This window comes from Gekko japonicus, unplaced genomic scaffold, assembly GCF_001447785.1.
Source record: "Gekko japonicus isolate JY-2015 unplaced genomic scaffold, Gekko_japonicus_V1.1 scaffold276, whole genome shotgun sequence".
NCBI lineage: Eukaryota > Metazoa > Chordata > Lepidosauria > Squamata > Gekkonidae > Gekko > Gekko japonicus.
Genome location: NW_015171510.1, coordinates 154,116 through 175,310, shown reverse-complemented (window position 1 = coordinate 175,310; position 21,195 = coordinate 154,116). Strand labels below are relative to the sequence as shown.

The following is a 21,195-nucleotide window of genomic DNA, read 5'->3' as shown; positions in this document are numbered from 1 at the left end:
AATAGCTGAAAGCAGCAGGTCGACTGCCGCGTGTGATGTCTGCAGATGCAGCCCTTTTTAACTGGGCGCACTTGACAGCAGCGATCACTACAGTGCACACGCCGTGAAAAAAGACGCGTGTATAATTTTGTTATTAACCCCTGGCTGCAGGCGTTGCTCTGCCCAGAGGGACCTCCGGCGACACTGGAAGCAGTACCCTACGGGGGGGGGGGGGATCCCTGAGCAGTCCGGCCGTCCCGTGGCTGGGGGGGGGGGGGATCCCTGAGCAGTCCGGCCGTCCCGTAGCTGGGAGGAGAGGTCTCGTGGACGGACTCGTGTCTTCCATTCGCACGGGGGCTTTCCTGCTGGGGGCTGTGTGTGAATCGCGTTCTGGCCTCGTCTCAGGGCTGGCCATGCAGAGCAATGCAGCCTGCGCCCATGGATGGCGCAGGAGGGCCCGGTCGCCGCCGTCCTCCGCCATAAGCCCTCGGCGCCTGAGCGCGGATCGGGATCCGGCCGTCTTGGGGGACTGGCTCGCTCCTCCTCGGCTGCTGCGCGGCTCGCAGGGCTGGAGGGGCGGAGCCAGCCCCAGCCCAGCCCAGCCCAGCCGGCGCTGCCGCCCGCTCCCCGTGCGCGACTCACATCCTGCTGCAAGCCGGAGCGCGGGGCGGCAGCGAGAGCTGGGCAGGGCTTGACGAGGGCGCGGGGGGCCGCTGGGCGTGGGCAGGGCGGCGGCGGCGGCGTGTGCGCCGAGGGGCTGCAGCAGGTGCCTTAGTTCGCGCGGAGCCCAGCCGTGGCGCCGGGTCTCCTGGAGGAGGAGGAGGAGGAGGAGGGAGGTTCTGAGTCTCGGCGAGTCACCTGGGCAGGACCTCCTCCCGCGTGCCTCGGGGGCGCCGCCGGCTCCTGCTCTCCCGCGCCCGCTGGGACTTGCCGAGGAGGAGCTCTGCCTAGCGGGCGTCCGGGCCGAGGATGTGGTGGTGGGATGCCCGGGTGACGACGCTCTTCAAGAGGAACCTCCAGCCCACGCTGACCTACTGGAGCGTCTTCTTCAGCTTCGGCCTCTGCATCGCCTTCCTGGGGCCCACCCTGCTGGACCTGCGCTGCCAGACCCAGAGCTCCCTCTCGCAGATCACCTGGGTCTTCTTCTCGCAGCAGTTCTGCCTGCTGATCGGCAGCTGCTTGGGAGGCGTCTTCAAGAGAACGTAAGGCCATCTCCCCCCCCCCTCTCCCTCGCCTGGGCGCAGTTTGGGCATCGCCTGGTGCAGCGAGGGTGCTGCTGGTGAGCAGCCCACTTTGGGCCGTCTCCTTTGCCCACCCTCCTGGTGGTCCTTTATCGAGTATGTCAGATGCTAAAGAAATCCATGCTGGCTGCTTTCCCCACATCCTGCCAGCCAGTGAGGCGCGTGCCAGGCTGTGATCCAGAAATCAGGCTCTGGTTTCCATCTCTTTGCTCTGTACCTGCAGGATCTCTGCCCCTCCTGCCATCCTCAGAGTCGGGCGTAGACTGACTTGCTGCAGTTTCTGACCTTCTGACGTGAGGCCATTCAGAGCAAGGGTCATCTGAGTACCTTGTAAGCAATTGCCTACCTCTATACAGGTCTTAACCTGTGGTCCATGGACCCTTGCAAGGAGGGGGGGTCCATGAACCAAGTACCAAAAATGCTTTCTTTTTCTTTCGATTTCCTTTTTTTAAAAATAATTTTCTCTATGGGGGAAGTGGTTAAGAGGCTGAACTGCAGGCTGTGGAAGGTCAGTAGTTCAGCAGTTCGAGACCCGGGTTCCGCATGATGGAGTGAGCTCTCATCTCTAGTTCCAGCTCCTGCCAACCTAGCAGTTCGAAAGCAAGAAATTGCAAGTAGATAAATAGGTACCCCTTCGGTGGGAAGGTAACAGCGTTCCGTGCGCCTTGGTGTTTAGTCATGCTGGCCACATGACCACAGAAATGTCTTCGGACAGCGCTGGCTCTTCGGCTTTGAAACGGAGAGTCGGATTCGACTGGCTTTTGAGCAAGGGAACCTTTACCTTTACCTTTTTATGCTAAGGTATTGTTTCACTCCAGGCAAGTACAGGGTGGCATGGGATGCTGCTGTACATGGTCAGGTAATATCACCATGTTTCAGTGTTTTTTTCTAGGGATGGGTCCATAGGTTCTGTCAGAGTGTCAAAGGGGTTCATGATCCCAAAAACTTAAAAAAAACCTGATATAGGATCACCCGCTCCAGATTCTGGTGTCCTGGAACTGTAATAAAACATGAAGTGGACTTTTAAATATCACAAGGTTGCACACTTGGGGCCAAGTCCTATTGCTCAGAGTGACTTCTGAGCATGCCTAGAGGGAGGCTGTGAAACTGACATGCTGAAATGGCCTATGTAAATATATGAAAATTGCATAGCAGTTGTGGTAGCCAAGGGCAAACAGGGTGTATTGCGTTGCTTAGAAAACACTCAGGCCTGGACAGCTATTGGGGCGCTTCCCCTTTGGGTGCTGTTCAGAGGTGATGTGGAGGAGGGCCCTGAACTATTCAGGGCAGGCCCAAGCGCCATAACAGCAGTACAGCCAGGGTGTATTAATTCAATACCACAACTTCGTTATCTCTTTTTTCTGGTCAGGTTGCCACCTTTCTTACTGTCCCTGCTCCCATGCAGTTTGATGCTCTCAAAACCCAGCCTCTGAATCAGAACTTGGTTGCATCATCAACACTTTATTTTTCGAACTTGTGTTCTGACAAGAAATGAACATAAAATCACATGAGAGGTTTTAAGTCAGTTATTCTGAAGTGTTCACATACACACACACACACACACCAATTCTTTCATGCATCTACAGTTGTGAGTGCAAAGGAGCCTCCTTGTTCCACTAAATTTCTCTTACCTGTTGGCCAGTCATTTTTTTCTTGGTTGGCCCAGTGGCTGTTTCTTGCAAATAAGTTGGCCAGCTATTTGGCTCTTATTTCTTCATATGCTGGGCATGGAAATAAGTGATGCAGCAGGTAGTGAACAACCCCTTCCCCACAAATGCAGTATGTAACTAGTCACTTACTCACAGAAAGATACACACACAATTGTGGGAATCCCTGACTGGGATTGGAGCTGTGGTGCAAGGGGGAGGGAATTGATTTTTTTTATCCTGGTGTGTGTGTGTATGTGTGTTAGCTCCCCCTGCTACTTACCTAGCTGGAGATGGTGCAAGGGGGAGGGAATTGATTTTTTTATCCTGGTGTGTGTGTTTCTGTGTTAGCTGCCCCTGCTACTTACCTAGCTGGAGTAGATACACAGGCATTGGCTTAAAAGCAGCCCTACAGCATGGGCCAGTCTGAACTGGGGAAGGCCAAGGGTGCTGTTTGCCGTTTGAAAAGCTGTGGGAAGTTTGTTGGTGGATCTCCCATTGTAACATTCTAGTTAAACTGTCAGATCATACGGAGTTTTTCATGTATCTACCATCCAGAGCTATAGGGAACACCTGCTGACATCCCCATGAGGGTTAAAGTTCTACAAAATGGATATTTAGCAAGAACTGGAAGCTTTCTTATCTGAAACTATATTCAATAATATGATGATTTTGACATCTCCAATTGAACAATTGCATTTTTTTTTGCTTTTTTAAAACTTACCTTTTAGTACCTATGGATCAACATCTCAAACATATTAATGGGGAAAATGATGACTGAACAAAAATAAGATCTAGTATAATCAAAGAAATCTCCTTAAGGAGGGTATTAGAAGAGCTGGTAGTTGAGTTTGGGCAGCTTGCTGTCTTCTGTGGCCAGTATATGTATGTGCATGTCCACTTCCAACAGGACCAAAAGTTCTGTATGTCAGGAGGTTAACAGTAAACTAAACAATTGTTTGTGGGTGTCTTATTTTTGTAACTTGTTCTGCTCCTGTGTCTACTTTATGACGATATTGGAGGTTAAAATCCTTGCAATCTCCCCACCCTTGCTATTATTGCTTTCCCCCTTTCCCTGGTTTATCCCTATTTCACATTTGGCTTAATGCTCTCTCCCACTTGCTGCCACTCCCTGTATCCCTACTGTTGCTTTCCCAATTGGACTAAGCCTCATCAGCAGTGAGTTTGTTCCATTAACATTTGGAAAATCTATCTCCCACCGTTTCCACTGCTTTTCCCTTTCTAACTTTGACTGCATTTATTTTGCCTCTTGAATTACTAAAGGATGCATCTTCAAAAGTGTTCAAAGGGCTCATCTGAATAAGATCAAAGGACTGTGGGTGCTGTTTGATTGACCCAAAAACAATTTGGACAGTTTTGGCACAGAAGTGCTGCAAGCCTTACACAACCAACAGAGCTCTTAGTCACTTGAATGACTCCCCTGGAACCAGTGGGATGGCCTGGAAGGGTAAAGGCTACAGACCCTGGCTCTGTTCCAGAGCCCACACAGCCAGATTTGTTGGATCTGTTCCCTGTGAACTTGATGTCATCATGGTTATCTGACTTCTCTTTCCACATGGAGCTAGTTGCAGGAACTGGGCCATGTAGCGGGATCCTGGAAAGACTTAGACTTACAGCAGGGCTGCTGTAAATAGAACACAGACTGCATCAGCACAAAGCCCTTGGGCTTCAGACATCATGCTGTGGCTTTCTCAATGTGTTTTTATAACCCCAGGGTTCTCTTGTAAAGGATCTGTTTTAATAACCTCCATGTCAAAACTCAAGCTGTCCTGTTGCTCTCCAGAAAGTTGGCAAAGCTACATTCAATGTCACACACTTTGAAGCTGATGTGGGGTAAGACAGGCACAGTAAATATTCCATTTTCACACCAAGTTCCTGGAAGGACAGTGATCTCCTTTACAAATCAGCTGTGCTTTCTGATCCCATTAATGAAAACTCACAGCAGGCCTCTGGTGTAGCGATCACTTTATAGCAAACACATTCTTTGCAGTGACTTCTTCTCTCCCCCCCCCCCCCCCCCCAGTCTTTTTGCTGCTGTTGAACACTCATTTGTATCTTGTTTGTGTCAGGTGCTCTAATTTTGGGGCTTTAAGCTATTGTATAATCATGCCTGAACTGATGTACAAACAGATTGCTTTCAATGTGTGTGTGTGCGTGTGTGTGTGTTCATGGCTGGAGGTGTAATTGACTTGGGCCAGCTAACTACTACAAGTTTTCTGCTTGTTTAGTTTCTCATATTAAATATTAGTTATCTCATTTCACAGGCTATTTAGACAATATTTGATGAACTGTCTCTTTGCTGTACTTTGGGGGGAAATTATCTGAAAGTGTATTGCTCAGCTCAAAACAAGTTCATAGAATAGTCTCAGGAATGATTTAAGCGTAGGGTGTCCTTTCACAGGACATCGTTGCTGATTAAAAGGAATGACACTGATTAATGTTTGCAGCACTACAATTACAGGTGGCACTGCTATGGGAATGCTAGCCCTTTTAATTGTCTGTGGTTCACACAGCAGGCAAAATGGTTGGTGCAACCTACTTGCAAGACCTGCCTGTCTATGTACTGCTCTTATGCCTGTGTAATAACCTAACAGAAACTCAGTGGTTTGACCTGGACATATTTAATAGTATGTTTTGGCCAATGGGTTTTTTTTGTTTTAATGCCAGGATGCTCCTAGATCAGCTGTGCTATAAAGATACCATTTCATTCTCTGCTGAAGCTTATTGGCTACAGAGAGATTTTATGCAATGACTATTCCAGGGGCATATGGAATGTGCCCCTTGATTTATCACACTTCACCTCAAGCAAGAGGCAATATGTGCAGGCACAATCTGGTAACTTTGCCCCATTGGTTCCTAGTAGAATCCCTTCAACAAGTCTCTGCAGCACTGAATCTGTTTTGCCATCCTAAGCAACTGTACTCAGAATCCTCTGCAGATTTGTTCCATGGAAAGTGTTCTTATGATTTCACTGAGAAAGTCCAAGGCAGATATAGTGACAGTGTAAAGGTGAACATTTGGAGTATCCCACTGGACATGTTGCCTCCTTGTAGCAAATTGTATTGCTTTTCCTTTAGTTTGAGGGTTTTGCTAAGCATTGTTCTCAAAGCAGTTGCTTGATTGTAGTGTTTCTTTTAGCTGGGCAGCAGATGGAAAAGAGCCTGCTGATATTGATAAGCTTACTCTCAGATCCGGGAGGCCATTAGTAGCTGGACAGTGCTGCATGTTTCTCAGAAAAGGGTCATAAGCAAACAGTCCACATATACCAATTTGTATTGAACAGTGTTGTAGAGAGACTTACAGAATTCTATGAGACTGTGTTCAGAGATTATGATTATTACAGCTACAGTTTGAAGTGAACATAACATTCAAGTTAAGGGGGGAAGCCTCAATTTACCATTTCCAAGCACTCTTTTTTAATGAATATGACTTATGGTCTCAACAAACTTGATCGTTCTCTTAAAGCTTCATATGCACTGTAGGTGCTAAAGAAAGAGGGGTGTAGCTGCCTGATATTTTGAAACGGACACAGATTAAAAGACTGACACTTTAAGTTTGATCCACTGGCCATAGTTACCATTTCCTTTTCTGTAATGTGCTGCCCAAATTTTGAGTGTATTTCTCTAGCCTAACTTCACAGTTGAGCAGGTTAGTGCCTATATTCAGTATATACAATTGACTACTTAATGTTCCTTTACTGACTCAGGTCAGTTCTTCTATGTGCATAGTACCTGGAGGGATGAAATGCCATTTCACTTTTCAGGAGGACAAGATCATTTTTCAAAAAGGTGTAAACCATCTGGGGATGGAGCAAGCCAGTCACACCAGTGATGGGAAAAGTCTCTAAGAACGTGTTTCATCTGTTTGCACAAGGCTAACTGGAATAGGATCTGCTGAGTTAAAGGTTTTGATGGTTGGGAAAAGGTCTGTCTTCTAACAGTCTTTCTGGGAAAGACAGGGTAGGAAAGTCTGGATCCTATTTCACCTAGGCTTCTCAAGGCTGGAAATGCTTAAAGGGTGAGACAGGCGCTGCAGAGAGAGGGTGTTTGGAGATGAGATTCCGCTTCCCCTTCTTCCAACAATAGAAGCTCCCAAAAGTTGTCTTTCCCAGCTACACTGGTGTCTCTAGCTTGGGCAAGGCAAGAAGATGGAAAAAGGTAATTGGTAATTATTGTTGACCAGCTGGGCTAATCTCAAAGTTTGAATGCTTGATTCAGACTTGTTGGCATAGAGTTTGCACAAGAGTTACCTATCTAAAGGTGATGAATGGACCCCTGATTGGGATTTGGTCTAATTTTAAACTAAATCATCTCACTTCTTTTTTCTTCTGCTTAGAACACTGCATGCACCTAAGACTGGCTTGATTTTATTTACATGCGTACTTCATTTGCAGTCCACCTTTCTCATTGAGACTCGGCAGATCACACAATTAAACAACAATGCAACAAAACCCCATATAACACATAAAAACTGGTTTACACAGTTAGAGAACTCAAGAAGCACCGGTATGATCTACCCAACAAACAATGCAATAAAGATTCAGTTAGGAGAATATTGCAATATAGTATACAACAAGCAATGCAATGAAAATTTCTGAGGCCATTAAGCTAGAGCTCTATACCTTTTATAAACAGATCCATTTTACACATTTAGCAGAGTAATGATGTGGGACCCTTCCTGACCTCTTCATGCAGGCCATTCCACCAGCTGGGCCCACAACAGGGATTGCCTGAGTGCAGACGACTGTTGATCTTATCCATTTGCTGGGTGAAACCTACGGAAGACAATGATCTGCCCTTTTAGAAGACACAGACGGTTGGCTAGCTAGTGTAACCTCAGTTTGTGGGTTCTGTGGGGCAGAATGGAATGAATCTTGCAATAATTCAAAGAGAATAAAACATTTTTACTTTTCACTTAACATCATATCATGTAACAAAAACACAGTAACGCAACAGAACAGTGATCTTTTAAAGTGCAAACAATTAACTTTTCCCTGCTTCGCAGCTTGCCACCCCCAAAGTCCATCTCTTTCCTCTTGTTGGTGGCCCAGGAAATCTCCAGCCGAACACTCTGCGCCAACTTCAAAGATGAGGGTCCCAAATGAACTCTGCATTAGATAACACAGCCCTTAAACAAGGCGTTAAGAGCCTCTGATTAAAGTTCAAGCTCCCCAGCAAGGCAGTCTTGCTTCCCTCTTCTGCTTTCCACACATTCTGCACCCTTCTGCATCTAAAGGCTCCATCCCTTCCTGGCTCATCCCATTCCTAGCCTGGGGTTCTATTCCCCCCCCCCCCCTAAAATTCTGTCATCTCGACAGTATCTACAAATTTTGAACTAATGGAAACATTAAACAATTACATATTACAGTGTTGAAATTAACTCTGCTTGACCCCACTAAAAAGCTCAGAACATAATCATTTAGCTTAGCAGGCTTGATTCTAACACGTTTAGACCTAGGAGGTAGACTATTAATTCCCCCAGGGGTCATAGTACTGGGAGGAACCACAACTGGTAACTCTGGCAGCACAATTTCTTCTTTTTCTTGCTCTTTCTTGCAAAGATTTTGAGCTACATTAACCTCCTTGGAGGAGGAGTTTGGAGAGAATTCCCTTGCTAAAGGAAGCTAGGCTGTAATGTGAATTCTTCTTCTCCTACTGAGCCTACAACATCACTTGATTTCTTCCTCGTCCTACTGCTAATAGAATCCTCTGGAATGTCCATATCACTCATGTCTTCAGTGGAGGAAATAAATCCACAGGGTCTCTCAGCATATCTCAGTGCAAAGTTCGAACAACACCTTTGCCATCTTCCGACTGCACCCTATATACTGGAATAATTTCCTCAGGTTGATCCAGAACTATATGTACAACAGGTTCCCATGTATCAGCTAATTTTTGTATACCCAGGGGGCTTAAATTACGTACTAGAACTCTGTCACCTGTCAAAATGGTTGATTTCATAACTTTAGCATCCCATCTTCTTTTGTTGGCTTGCTGATGCTTTTCATTTTCTTGGGTGGCCAGATCATATGCCTAACGAAGACTGCATTTTAAGTCTCTTACATATTCCTGATAAGTCACTTCAGTTTGCCCCTTTGGCTTTATCCCCAAACACAGATCAATGGGTAGTAATGGTTGTCTTCCAAACGTTAAGAAGTAGGGGCATTCTCCTGTAGTATCATTCTCCTGTAGTATGATTGTAAGCATGAACCAGTGGTTTTATGTATTTTTGAAGTAGGGGCATTCTCCTGTAGTATCATTTTTGATATGATTGTGAGCATGAACCAGTGGTTTTATGTATTTTCCCCCAGTTAGATTTCTTATTTGCTTCCAAGGTGCCCAGCATGTCCAAACGGGTACGATTGAACCTCTCAGCTGAGTTTCCTCTTGGATGGTATGGTGTAGTATGTGACTTAGTTCCCACAATTTTACTCAGTTCAGTAACCAGTTGTGACTCAAACCCTGCACCTTGATCACTGTGGAACCTCCTGGGAAACCCATAATGACAGAAAATTTTTCCCCAAAGAGTTGCAGCTCCCGTTCTTGCAGTTTGATCTCTGGTGGGGTATGCTTGTGCATATTTGGTAAAATGATCAATAATCACCAAAATATTTTTGATGCTAAGGGAGCATATGCTTTTATGTTAACTAATTCAGCTGCTTTCCCCACTCTTAGCTTTCCTCTTCATACAGCATTCACAATTATGGCACTTTTGTTCTATTGCTTGGATCAGTTCAGGCCAAAGGAATCTATCCCCTAGCCAAATCCAGAGTTCTTTCAATTCCAAAGTGACCCATTTCATCATGGATGCCTTCTAGAGCTCTCCTTCGATGAGAGTACAGGATCACAGGTTGCTCTACATCTTCTCCATTTCATTGCACTTTCCGATAAAGAACTCCATCCAACAGAAAAAGTCGAGGCCACTCCCTCAGATACAGCCTAGTTTCATACTCTTCCTTTTTTTCTTCACCCCAGGTGGGTCTATGATTCCTCTCCAAATGGTGTATTATTTTAGCCATATACTTGTCCCTTCTCTGCAACTTTTCCCGATCAGGAAGCCCACCATTTTGATCATAAAAGGCTTTGATATGGCATCTTTCATTGCCACATTCTCCTGGAATACTATCCCCTGAGGAAGGTAGAGTTTCAGTATAACTGTGGTCCCCTTTGTTAAATCTTGCTGCTGCAGAATGCTTGGGATTTGCAGTATGAACCTGAATAAATGCCTTACAGACTTCAGCAGCCCATAACATCCAAGCTTTGGGATCTTGTTGACTCCTTAAGAGCTTTCTAGCAATTCTCTCTATCTGCTTAACTGCTTCCTAAAGGCTCCACTCCTTCGTAGCTCATTGCATTCCTAGCTAGGGGTTACACTAGCAGTATGAGTGCATAGGGTAGTTGGAGCTTATTTGTTAATTGACGTGCCACTTTCCTGAAACTGCATTAAACAGCTAATAATAAGGCCCAAATACATAAATCAGGAAACACATAAAATCAATAAGAGATCTTTCTTAAACTAGTAACAGCTATTAACAGTAATTCAAATTCCCTTAAACTAATTCAGGAAATTCCAAAGGATGCGGAGCTACATTGGCTCCGTTCAGAAATGGCTCCATATCCTTGTCTGCACATGAGCAAGCCTTGGCCTCACACCCACCACCTTCTCTTGTGTCCTGCAGTTCCATCCATCCCTTTTGGTTTTACAACAAATTATAGATGATTGGCACATCCAAACTGGGTACACTATGGCTAGTGTTATATACTATAATTTCCCTGGAACCCAGAATGGAAACCACTGTTTGATAATAGTTTCATTCTGGTTTCCAGACAAATTATAGCTTGGATCCAGTGGAGGATTTCCATGGGTGGAAAGATTTCTGCCTGTGAAGCATGACCTTCTTACCTTCACCCTCCTTCTACAGCCCCAAGCACCCCTAAAATGCCCCCCAAGCCTGTTCCCCAAGAGCAGCTTGGGGGGGGCATTTGGAGCTGTAGTGGGTGGGGGAGGTGAAAAAGTCAAACTTCACAAGCCAAAGTCCTTTTATCCTTGGAAGCATTCTGCTTGATCCATGGCTATGCATTGTACAAAGCATACCATGCCTAGTTTGGGTAAAATGGTAAAGTGTGGTTTCTGCAACATGGGGAGGGAAGGAGGGAATCATGATGGTTAAGAAGGAAGATTGCAAGGCTAAGGCGTAGTCATGTAGTAAGGAATCACGGTTTAGCATTGTGTCTGATCTCAGTCCCTGTCTTTGCAGCCTGTAGCAGTGGTAACACAGCTGAGCTAACCAATGTTAATATTGCCACTGCCACCAATGACTTCAATTGTATCATTAAACATTGATGTGGACAAGCCTTGCACCTTTTAGACCCTACAGCAGTAATTTTTTAGTAGACCCTCTTGCATAATCTGTGACTACTACAGTTTAGATGAGGCCTGACATACTTCCTGACTCCTCCAGCTCATTAGACAGATTTGCTCCTAGGACCAGAAAGACAAAAGCAAGCACCTGAGCTGCCAACATACCAAAAACCATTATGTTCCCTCTTGCTGCCCCTTGCTCCAAAAGGGTGTTGTGTCCAAATGAACCGCAGCAAACCACAGGTACCCATAAATGGTCCACCCTGTCCTCTCCAGATCACAGAATCAGATTGTGATCCATGTGCTGTTTAGATAATTATAACAATTCAATTCTTTTTAAACTGGATTTTGTTTTTGGCCTATCAGAGTCAAAACACTTTTCAAAGGGTGAAAAATTCTGCTCTGTATCCCATGACTCTGGGCAGTGGACGGGTGTGTGCCTGAAGCCAAATACACAGTGCATTATCATCAGGCTTGGCAATCTTGTTTTAGTCAGTCTCTCTCTCTTTTTCTACATACCCCTCTCCCTGACCCACTCAACAGTATGCTGCTAAAAGCATTGCATCACACATCTCAAAGTGGAAGGAATTGTCTATGTCTGTAGCTAATGGCTCAAGCCCACTCCAATCACTAGACTGAACTGCCACATTTCATAACTGAGAGGCAGTCATGGATTTGCATTGCCTCATAATGCTGGGCTATTTTTTCATATCCAAATATATGTATAACATTTTTTCTTCCCAGATGTTAGTGCGTGTTGAGGATATTTCCTGCTTTGTTGTCAGTTCTTAATGCTGTCTTGGGATGACCAGGAGAGAGTGAGAGGGTGTGATTTTATTTTTTGTAATCCTTCAGGAAAAGAGCTGGCTTATCTGTCTCTTCTTCCTAGGACTGCTTCTTGTAAATGACCCTGTGGTTTACTGAGGGTTGGAGAGACATTAAAGGCTTTGCTGTATTTCCTGGGCCAGGTTTCCAAGGGAGCTCAGCATGCTGGGTGGAGAGTCTTCAGATGTGTTCTGGTTGGGAAGTTGTAAATGAGGCTGCCTGTCTCTGCATGGCAGCTCTGCAACTTCGGTCCTTTGGCTTTGCGAGCACAAGGGAGTCTGCCATTGCTTTTGGTGCTTTTCCAGGGTTTTTCCCCCCTGGCACGCTTGCACAATAGGTTGTCTCTCTGCTACTTCCTCTCTGCCTTCCACTCTACCTGGTGTTTCTATGCTTGCTTGCCTCCAACTTCTCTCAGTTCATACATGAAAACACAAAAAGAAGCTGTCTCAGACCCCTGCACTACCAAAGTCAGTACTGTCTACTCCAACTTACAGGGTCTCTCCAGGGTCTCAGGGTCTCTTTCACATCAGCAACCACTTCATCCTTTGGATGATGCTGGGGCTTGAACCTGGGACCTTCTACATGCAAAGCAGATGCTGTACCATTGAGCCACATCCACTTCCCTTTGAATCCATTGCATGAAGCTGTCTTTTACTGAGTCCAACCATTGGTCTTCCAAGGTCAATACTGCTTGCTGTGATTGGCAGCAGCTCTCCTGGGCTTCAAAATTGGCTGTCTGACCACTTAGGGTGGCCCATCTGGCATCAACCTGACCCCAGGCTTTTTCCATTGTGGCTCCAGCTCTATGGAATGAGCTCCCTGAAGAGGTGGGGGCCTAGGATTGCCCACCTCCAGGTAGTGGCTAGAGATTTACAACTGATCTCCAGGTGACAAGGATCAGTTCACCTGGAGAAAACGGCCACTTTGGAAGGTGGACTCTATGGCATCAGACCCCATTGAAGTCCTGCCCCTCCCCAAACCCCACCCTCCTCAGGTTCCACTCCCCAAATCTCCAGGTATTTCCCAACCCGGAGCTGGCAACTGCCAGGAGGGTCTCCTCAGAGATCTTCAGGAGGCACTGCAAGGCCTGCCTATTTGGCAGGGCTTTCGAGGGTAGGCTTGCCAAGTCCCCCCGGGGGGCAGGGAAACCCCCGCCCCAGAGGCCCGTTACCTGCCACCGGTGGATCGGGCCCTGGGGGGACCCCCCCCCAAGCACATGATGTGTCCAGCGTCAGCATGTCACCTGGAAGTGACGCAACCACGCCGGGCGCGCCGGGGGCAGGGCCGCGGTCATCCGAGGGAAAACTCTATGTTTTGCGCGCTCCCGGAACGGAGCTGGAGTCCCCCGCTGTACATACAGCGGGGACTTGGCAACCCTGTTCGAGGGGGTTTGAATGGCAGGCATCTTTTAAGAGGGAGAAAGGGCAGAGATTTGGGGTTTGCTATTTTATTTTTGGTTTTAAGTGAACATGTTTGTAACTGCTATTGTAAGCCACCTTGAACCACGAGGAAAGGTGGAATATAAATGTTTTTAAAAATAAATAAAAGTATATCACCTTTTATATCACCTCCTACTTGGTCCTTTTCCACTGAACTCTGAACCTGGGACCTTTGACATGCAAAGTTTACTCTCTACCACTGTGCCGTGGCCTCTCTCCAGATTAGACTTCCATGAAGAATTGATTAATTTGTTTTGCCACATACAGATGAAGTCCCATCAGTGCTACCTAGGAGAAGGGTATGTGTGTTTGTATAGTCCTGTATAGTCCTGCTTTGCTCACAATTTGTTAGGATTTGTACAGGTATTTGATTTAATTCTTTCTGGATTCCAAAGCTTGTTCTGTGAAGTTTTTCTAAATATTTAATGTTTGATCCATTTCTGAATTGTGGGAAATTCTGATCAGCTTTGTAAAAAGGTTATCCAGAATGTATAAAGGTAAAGGTTCCCTTGCTCGAAAGCCGGTCGAATCCGACTCTAGGGTTGCGGTGCTCATCTCCGTTTCAAAGCCGAAGAGCCAGCGCTGTCCGAAGACGTTTCCGTGGTCATGTGGCCGGCATGACTAAACACCAAGGCGCACGGAACGCTGTTACCTTCCCACCGAAGTGGTACCTATTTATCTACTTGCAATTCCTTGCTTTCGAACTGCTAGGTTGGCAGGAGCTGGAACTAGAGATGGGAGCTCACTCCATCATGCGGCACCCGGGTCTCGAACTGCTGAACTACCGACCTTCCACAGCCTGCAGTTTAGTGTCTTAACCACTTGAGCCACCACCAGAATGTATAGATAGCACTAAAAACATAGGACTGTAGTGAGAAACTTGTGGACAAAGGATCCCTCTAGCACAGTGTTTCATTTCCAAGAGCTGCCAGCTGGATGTTTCTGGGAAGTGCACTAAGAGGGCATGGATGCAACAGTTATGTGTTCCCAGCATCTGATACCCAAGCCACATCCCCCCGAACATCGTGTGAAGCCTGCTTTGACTGTATACTGCTAGGTGGCCATCTTGTGCTAGCTGTACACTTAAGAGGTTTTTGCGCATGCTACTAATATGCCTCTTGAGCTAGCTGTGTGAATGTTAAAGCAAAAAGAGTGCTTTTTTTAAAAAATGAGCAAATGGACACTGTAGGTAATGTAGGTTTTATATTTGCGTCACAGATAACAAGGAATGCAAAAAGCACAGAATTCTTTATCTGCAATTACTTATAGGCCTGCCTGCACCTTTCCCGCATAGAATTGGTCCCATCTAAGAGTGGGGAAAAATAGATATGCAGAATTGTTAGATGATGGAAATAATCTAAAATCTCAGGAAGAATGAAAGAAAAGGGAAACAAACTTAGATTGGTGGACTAGAGTGCAAGTGGAATCTAGATATAGTAAGGACAAACAGACAGATGGATTCTATTCAGAACAAGGTGCATTAGAAAAATTATGTACCTCAAGAGAGAAACTTATTAAGAAAATGTATGGTATGCTGATGCAATTGAAAATGCAGGATGAAATAGTTAAAGAATGTATGGTTAGATGGATGCAAAATATCGGTTATAACATAGATCTGTCATAATGGAGTAAAATATGGAAAGTGAATATTAAGTTGACTAAATCTGTTTCATTCAAAGAAAATTTATATAAAATGTTATATAGATGGCATCTAACACCAGATAGGTTAGCTAAACTGTATACAAACTTAAGTAACAGGTGTTGGAAATGTAACAATCATGTTGGATCATACTACCATATGTGGTGGACATGTAAAATTACATCACCTGGAAGTGACGCAATCCCTTCGGGCACGTTGGGGGCGGGGCCACAATCATCCGAGGGAAAACCATAGAGTTTTCCCTTGGATGATTGTGGCCCCGCCCCCAATGTGCCCGACGTGATCGCGTCACTTCTGGGTGACGTGCTGACGCCGGGCATGTTGCGTGCTTTGGGGGTGGGGTTCCCCCTGGGGCCCAATCCACCGCCACCAGGTAACGGGCCTCTCGGGCGGGGGTTTCCCCGCCCTCCGGGAGGACTTGGCAAGCCTAGATTAAATGAAGAATAATAAGAATGATAGATGTCGTCGTTGTGAAGTTCTAATGAGAAGACTTGCATGCAGAATGTTAAATTGGATTTTTTATATATATATTTCTGTATCTTTTCTTTTTCTCTTCTTTCCCCTTTCCCTTTCTCTGTGCATAAACTAATACAATTCTTTTAAAAAATAAAAGTGAAAAAAATGAGAGGAAAACCCTTTGATGCCTTTTACAGTGTGGCAGCCTCATGTTATGCAGGGGCAACATGTGCAGATGTAGCTCTTCTTCACCATTGCTACACACCTACCAAGACCCTCTGAATGCAAGGGTCAGACAGATGTGACAGCATCCTTGTGGCAGCCATCAGGATGCTGCCACCATTTTAAAGTAATTCAAAAGTGTCACAAGTGCCCAATCCTGATCAGGCCCACATGACAAACTGAGATCCTGTTGTTTCCCCTCCCTGCTTCGTATCAAGTGCCAAAATGGCTGCATGCCCCATGGCTATTTCGGCACGTGAAAAAGCAGGGGGAACAAGAGTGCTGTGGGCCTGATCAGGACTGGGCCTGCGCATCATTGTTAAAGGACCTTAAAATGATGGCAGCATACCCATGGCAGCCACAAGGACGCTGTCACATCTGGTTTGGCCTTCAGTGAGCATCCTTCATTGTGATGCCTCTCAGTAGCAGGGTGCAGCGCGTCCCAGGTCTAAATGATGTGTCCTGTCTCTGTCCCACAGTGCCACTGAATTTTGTTCCTTGCAGTGTGCAGATGTTGCAGGACAAATGGGTGCGGCACTCTAGACTAGGCTGGTTAATGTTCCTGGTGGCCCAAGCTAGTACTAATCTGTCGTAAGCATCTAGTCCAGGGAGTCCAGATGGCACTATAAAGCTGTGCTCTTGGGGCATATGGACAATTGAATTCTGGATACAATCATAGGAAGCAAGCAATTCCTCCATCCTGCTTATGGTCAGACTCTGGGAATTAATGCAGTTGTGCATCAAGCAGGTGATTATGTTGGCTGCTGCCATTGTATAACAAAGCATTTTCATAATCTCTGATGTAGATTAGAGATGGGATCTCAGTTTTCTACAGCCCCCCCCCCCCCGTCATACTCCTTTTAGTATTACTGATCTTTATGTTGTTCTGAAGAGCTCACAAATAATGATTAATGTTTAATTCCTCAGTGTGCTCTCATACCAAACATGACTAGAAGGGTTGTTAATGCTGCAGAATGTGCATAGAGCCCCAGTCTTGGCACAGCTCCCATCTCCTCTGTATCTGTTGCTAGCCTCTGCAGCTTTATCCCCTGATGGCTTGTTTCCCTAGAGGTGGTGGTTTATTGCTGGCACATGATTAACAATGTTTTTCATTCAGGTTCCTTCCTTCCTTCCTTCCTTCCTTCCTTCCTTCCTTCCTTCCTCAGTTGCATTTTTTAACTTCAGACCCCATTTTAAGACCACATCAAACATGAAAATCTTTTCTCCTGTGTAAGAAATACCACATGACCTGTGTAGATTGCCACATGTGGTGATCATAGACACACCTGTGCAGCTACAAGTACCAGAAGCACTTTCTGTATAGGAATTCTCCCATGCGCAACCTGGTCTTAAATTAGTAGGCATTTTGAAAGGGGGAGTGGGTCTCCCCCTTGTATTTGATTCCTGATTAGATTCCTGATACAGGATCACTTGTAGATTAGTAATTAGCACACGTAGTGTTGCCAAGTCTCTTACCTGGCATAGCGGGGAGACCCAGTCCTGGTCCAGGAGTTTCACATGTGCGCTTTGTGTGTGCACCCCGATGACGTCGCCCGGAAGTGTTGTAATCATGCTGGGCACGTCGCCGTACGACACTCTAGCAATCGCCCTAAAAACTCTATGGTACCATAGAGTTTTCAGTATGATTGCTAGAGCATCGCCTGGTGACGTGCCCAGCATGATTACATCACTTCCGGGTGATGACATCACACTGGGCACGTCGGCCTGATCTGGCCACTTTCGGGACCAGCGGATTGGGGGCCCTTTTGGCGGGGGAATCCCTGCCCCCCGGGGGGACTTGGTAGCCCTAGACACACTCCAGTCCAAACTACCCACTTTAGGTTCCATTGATTTCTGTGGGAGGGAGTTAAATGTGTGCCGCCAATACTGTGATTACAGCATTGGGGGAAGTGCTGATGGTGTCACTCCTCTCCTGCATTTAACTTTAAAAGGGGTAACTTCTCTGACATGAGGGGACATGTGAGGAAGTAACGGAAAGGAAAAGTAGAAAGGGTTAAAACCATTGGGGAAGCTTGGAGACTATTTAAAACTACAATCCTAGAAGCTCAGAAAAAATATATACCGCAGGTTAGGAAAGGCACAAATAGGTATAGAAAAAACCCTGCATGGTTAACAAATAAAGTAATGGAAGTTGTAAAAAGTAAGAAGAATTCCTTTAACCACTGGCAAGCTAGTCTCAGTGAGGTTGATAAAAGGGAACCCAGGCTGTGGCAAATAAAATGCAAGTCTGTGGTCAGGCAGGCAAAAAGGGAATATGAGGAGCATATAGCAAAAAACATAAAGACCAACAATAAAACTTTCTTCAAATACGTTAGAAGCAGGAAACCAGCCAGGGAGGCAGTGGGGCGCTTGGATGACCAAGGGGTAAAATGAGTACTGAAGGATGATAGGGAAATGGCTGAGAAGCTTTGGATCTCCTTACAAAAATATGTGATCTGTCATTAAAATCTGCCTCCATTCCTGAGGACTGGAAGGTAGCTAATGTCACTCCCATCTTTAAAAAGGGTTCCAGAGGAGATCTGGGAAATTACAGGCCAGTCAGTCTGACATCGATACCAGGTAAGTTGATGGAAACTGTTATTAAGGAAAGAATTAGTAGGCACATTGATGAACAAAACCTATTGAGGCAGACTCAGCATGGGTTCTGTAAGTGAAGATCTTGTCTCACTAACCTGTTAGTGTTATTTGAGGGAGTGAACAAACATGTGGACAAGGGGATCCCAATAGATGTTATTTACCTTGACTTCCAGAAAGCTTTTGATAAAGTTCCTCATCAAAGGCTCCTAAGTAAGCTCAATACTCATGGGATAAAAGGACAAGTCCTCTTGTGGATCAAAAACTGGCTAATTAATAGGAAACTGAGAATGAGTATAAATGGGCAATTTTCCCAGTGGAGGGTGGTAAGCAGTGGGATACCACAGGGATCAGTACTCGGTCCGATGCTTTTTAACTTGTTTATTAATGATTTGGAGTTGGGAGTAAGCAGTGAAGTGGCAAAATATGCAGATGACATGAAGTTGTTCAGGGTGGTGAGAACCAGGGAGGATTGTGAAGCACTCCAAAGGGATCTGTCGAGGATGGGTGAGTTGGCGTCAACATGGCAAATGGGGTTCAATGTGGCCAAGTGCAGAGTGATGTACATTGGAGCCAAAAATCCTAAATACAAATACACATTGATGGGGTCCGAACTGGCAGAGACTGACAAAGAGAGAGATCTTGGAGTCGTAGTAGATAACTCAATGAAAATGTCTAGAGAGTGTGCAACTGAAATAAAAAAGGCCAACGCTATGCTGGGGATTATAAATCAGCCAGAAAACAAATCAGCCAGTATCATAATGCCCTTGTATAAATCAATGGTGCTACCTCATTTGGAGTACTGTGTACAGTTCTGGTCACCACACCTCAAAAAGGATATTATAGCATTGGAAAAAGTGCAGAAATGGGCAACTAGAATGATAAAATGATTGAAACACTTTCCCTATGAAGAAACGTTAAAACGCTTGGGGCTCTTTAGCTTGGAGAAACGATGGCTGAGGGTGACATGATCAAGGTTTATAAGATTATGCATGGGATAGAGCAGGTTGAGAAAGAAGTACTTTTCTACCTTTCTCACAATACAAGAACTCGTGGGCACTCAATGAAATTGCTGAGCAGTCAGGTTAGAACAGATAAAAGGAGGTAGTTCTTTGCCCAAAGAGTGGTGAATTCACTGCCATGGATACCATGAACACTGCCATGAATTCACATGGAATTCACTGCCACAGGAGGTGTGTTGGAGTTTCAAGTTGCTTACACTTCAGTCATTACAGAGTTAAATGTTGTTTGTTAGGAAACAGGATGTTACGTTACACAATGTATTCTACAGCTGGAAAGTTTTAGTTGCTTAGCCTAATGAAGTGACCTGTAACCTTTGTATTGGTCAACTAACAACTTGTTTGTGGAAATGCTTTGATCTAGCATTCATGTATTCACAAGCTTTATGGCTCTTTGTGTGAAACAGACAGGAAACTCCTCTAGAAGTCTACAGAAAGATAGAAAGATGTAGCTCTTAGCAAGTAGTACTGAAAGTGACTGTAAGCATGTAACCTTTTGTTTTATTTATTTTATCCAAAGTACCCTACCCATGCTTTATTTTGTTTTGTAGTAAAGATATTTTTTCTTTTACTAATGTGACTCTTGTGTTTGCAAAACGACCATCGATCTTGAATCTCAGAATCCCAACAAGGTGGTGGAGACTACAAGCACGGACAGCCTCAAGAGGGAATTAGATAAGCATATGAAGCAGAAGTCCATCAGTGGCTATTAGCCACAAGGTATAGATAGGAACTCAGTCTGGGGGCAAGTGATGCTCTGTATTCTTGGTGCTTGGGGGGGGGGGGCAACAGTGGGAGGGCTTCTAGTGTCCTGGCCTCACTGCTGGACCTCCTGATGGCACCTGGTATTTCTGGCCACTGTGTGACAGAGTGTTGGACTGGATGGGCCAGTGGCCTGATCCATCATTGGTTTCTCTTATGTTCTTATGCATTGCTGCTTGTATGATAACTGGCACGCACATGGCCCCAAACAGCCAAAAGTAGTAAATGTGAGCAAGCCCTAATTTTTTGCAGAGCAGAATCTACATTTGTATAAACAAGTGGTGCTGTAACTCCACAGTAAGCACATGCTTATGCAACGTTTGCAGGATTTTCTGCCAGGGAAGCTTTCTGGATGACCTTGGGCCAGTCACACACTCTCAGCCTAACCTACCTTACAAGGTTGTTGTAAGTATGAAAAAGGAGGAGAGGAGAACAATGTAAGCGGCTTTGACTCCCCATTGGGGGGAAAGGCCGGGTATAAATGAAACAAACAAACAAGTAAATAATTTTGTGCCTAGCTGCAGTCTTCCTTACCCAAGTCCTTCTGGGTTCAAAGGAAACAATGTTAAAGTGCAGAAATAGCCGTTGAACCAGAATTCAGAATCTTTGCCTTTGGATTTTAATTTTTTTAATAGTAAAAGAAGTTTCTAGTTCGCAGCGCTTCAAGATTAAGCTTGGAAGTGAGTCAGCAGCGCCTGGTGAGATGAAACCAGAGGAGAGCCTGTGTGGGATTCCAAGGCCCCCTGCCCAGCTCTCTGCTCTTCTCTTCCCCATGGCTAGCAGACACAGAACCATTTGCCTGATTGCGCCCAGTATCACAGGGGATGATCTGAAGCAGGTCTACGCACAAGTCAGTCTCCCATTTTGTTCAGTGGGGCAACTCCCAGGAAAGTGTTTTAAGATTGCAGCAGTCGGTGAGAGTGAATTCATCCCTTTTGCAGGCTGAGGGAACTTTTGTGCACTGCTTGT

At 45.5% G+C, this 21,195-nt stretch overlaps 1 protein-coding gene across 1 annotated transcript in view; it reads left to right on the top strand.

Annotated features, from left to right (window-relative positions):
* The first annotated feature begins 769 nt into the window (after positions 1-769).
* Positions 770-21,195, top strand: part of MFSD4A (major facilitator superfamily domain containing 4A) — a 73,476-nt gene continuing 53,050 nt past the window's right edge. Inside the window, exon 1 of the mRNA XM_015419344.1 lies at positions 770-1,181. Within this exon, the coding sequence (XP_015274830.1) occupies positions 949-1,181 (233 nt within the window). The 5' untranslated portion in view covers positions 770-948. The remainder of the gene's footprint in view (positions 1,182-21,195) is intronic.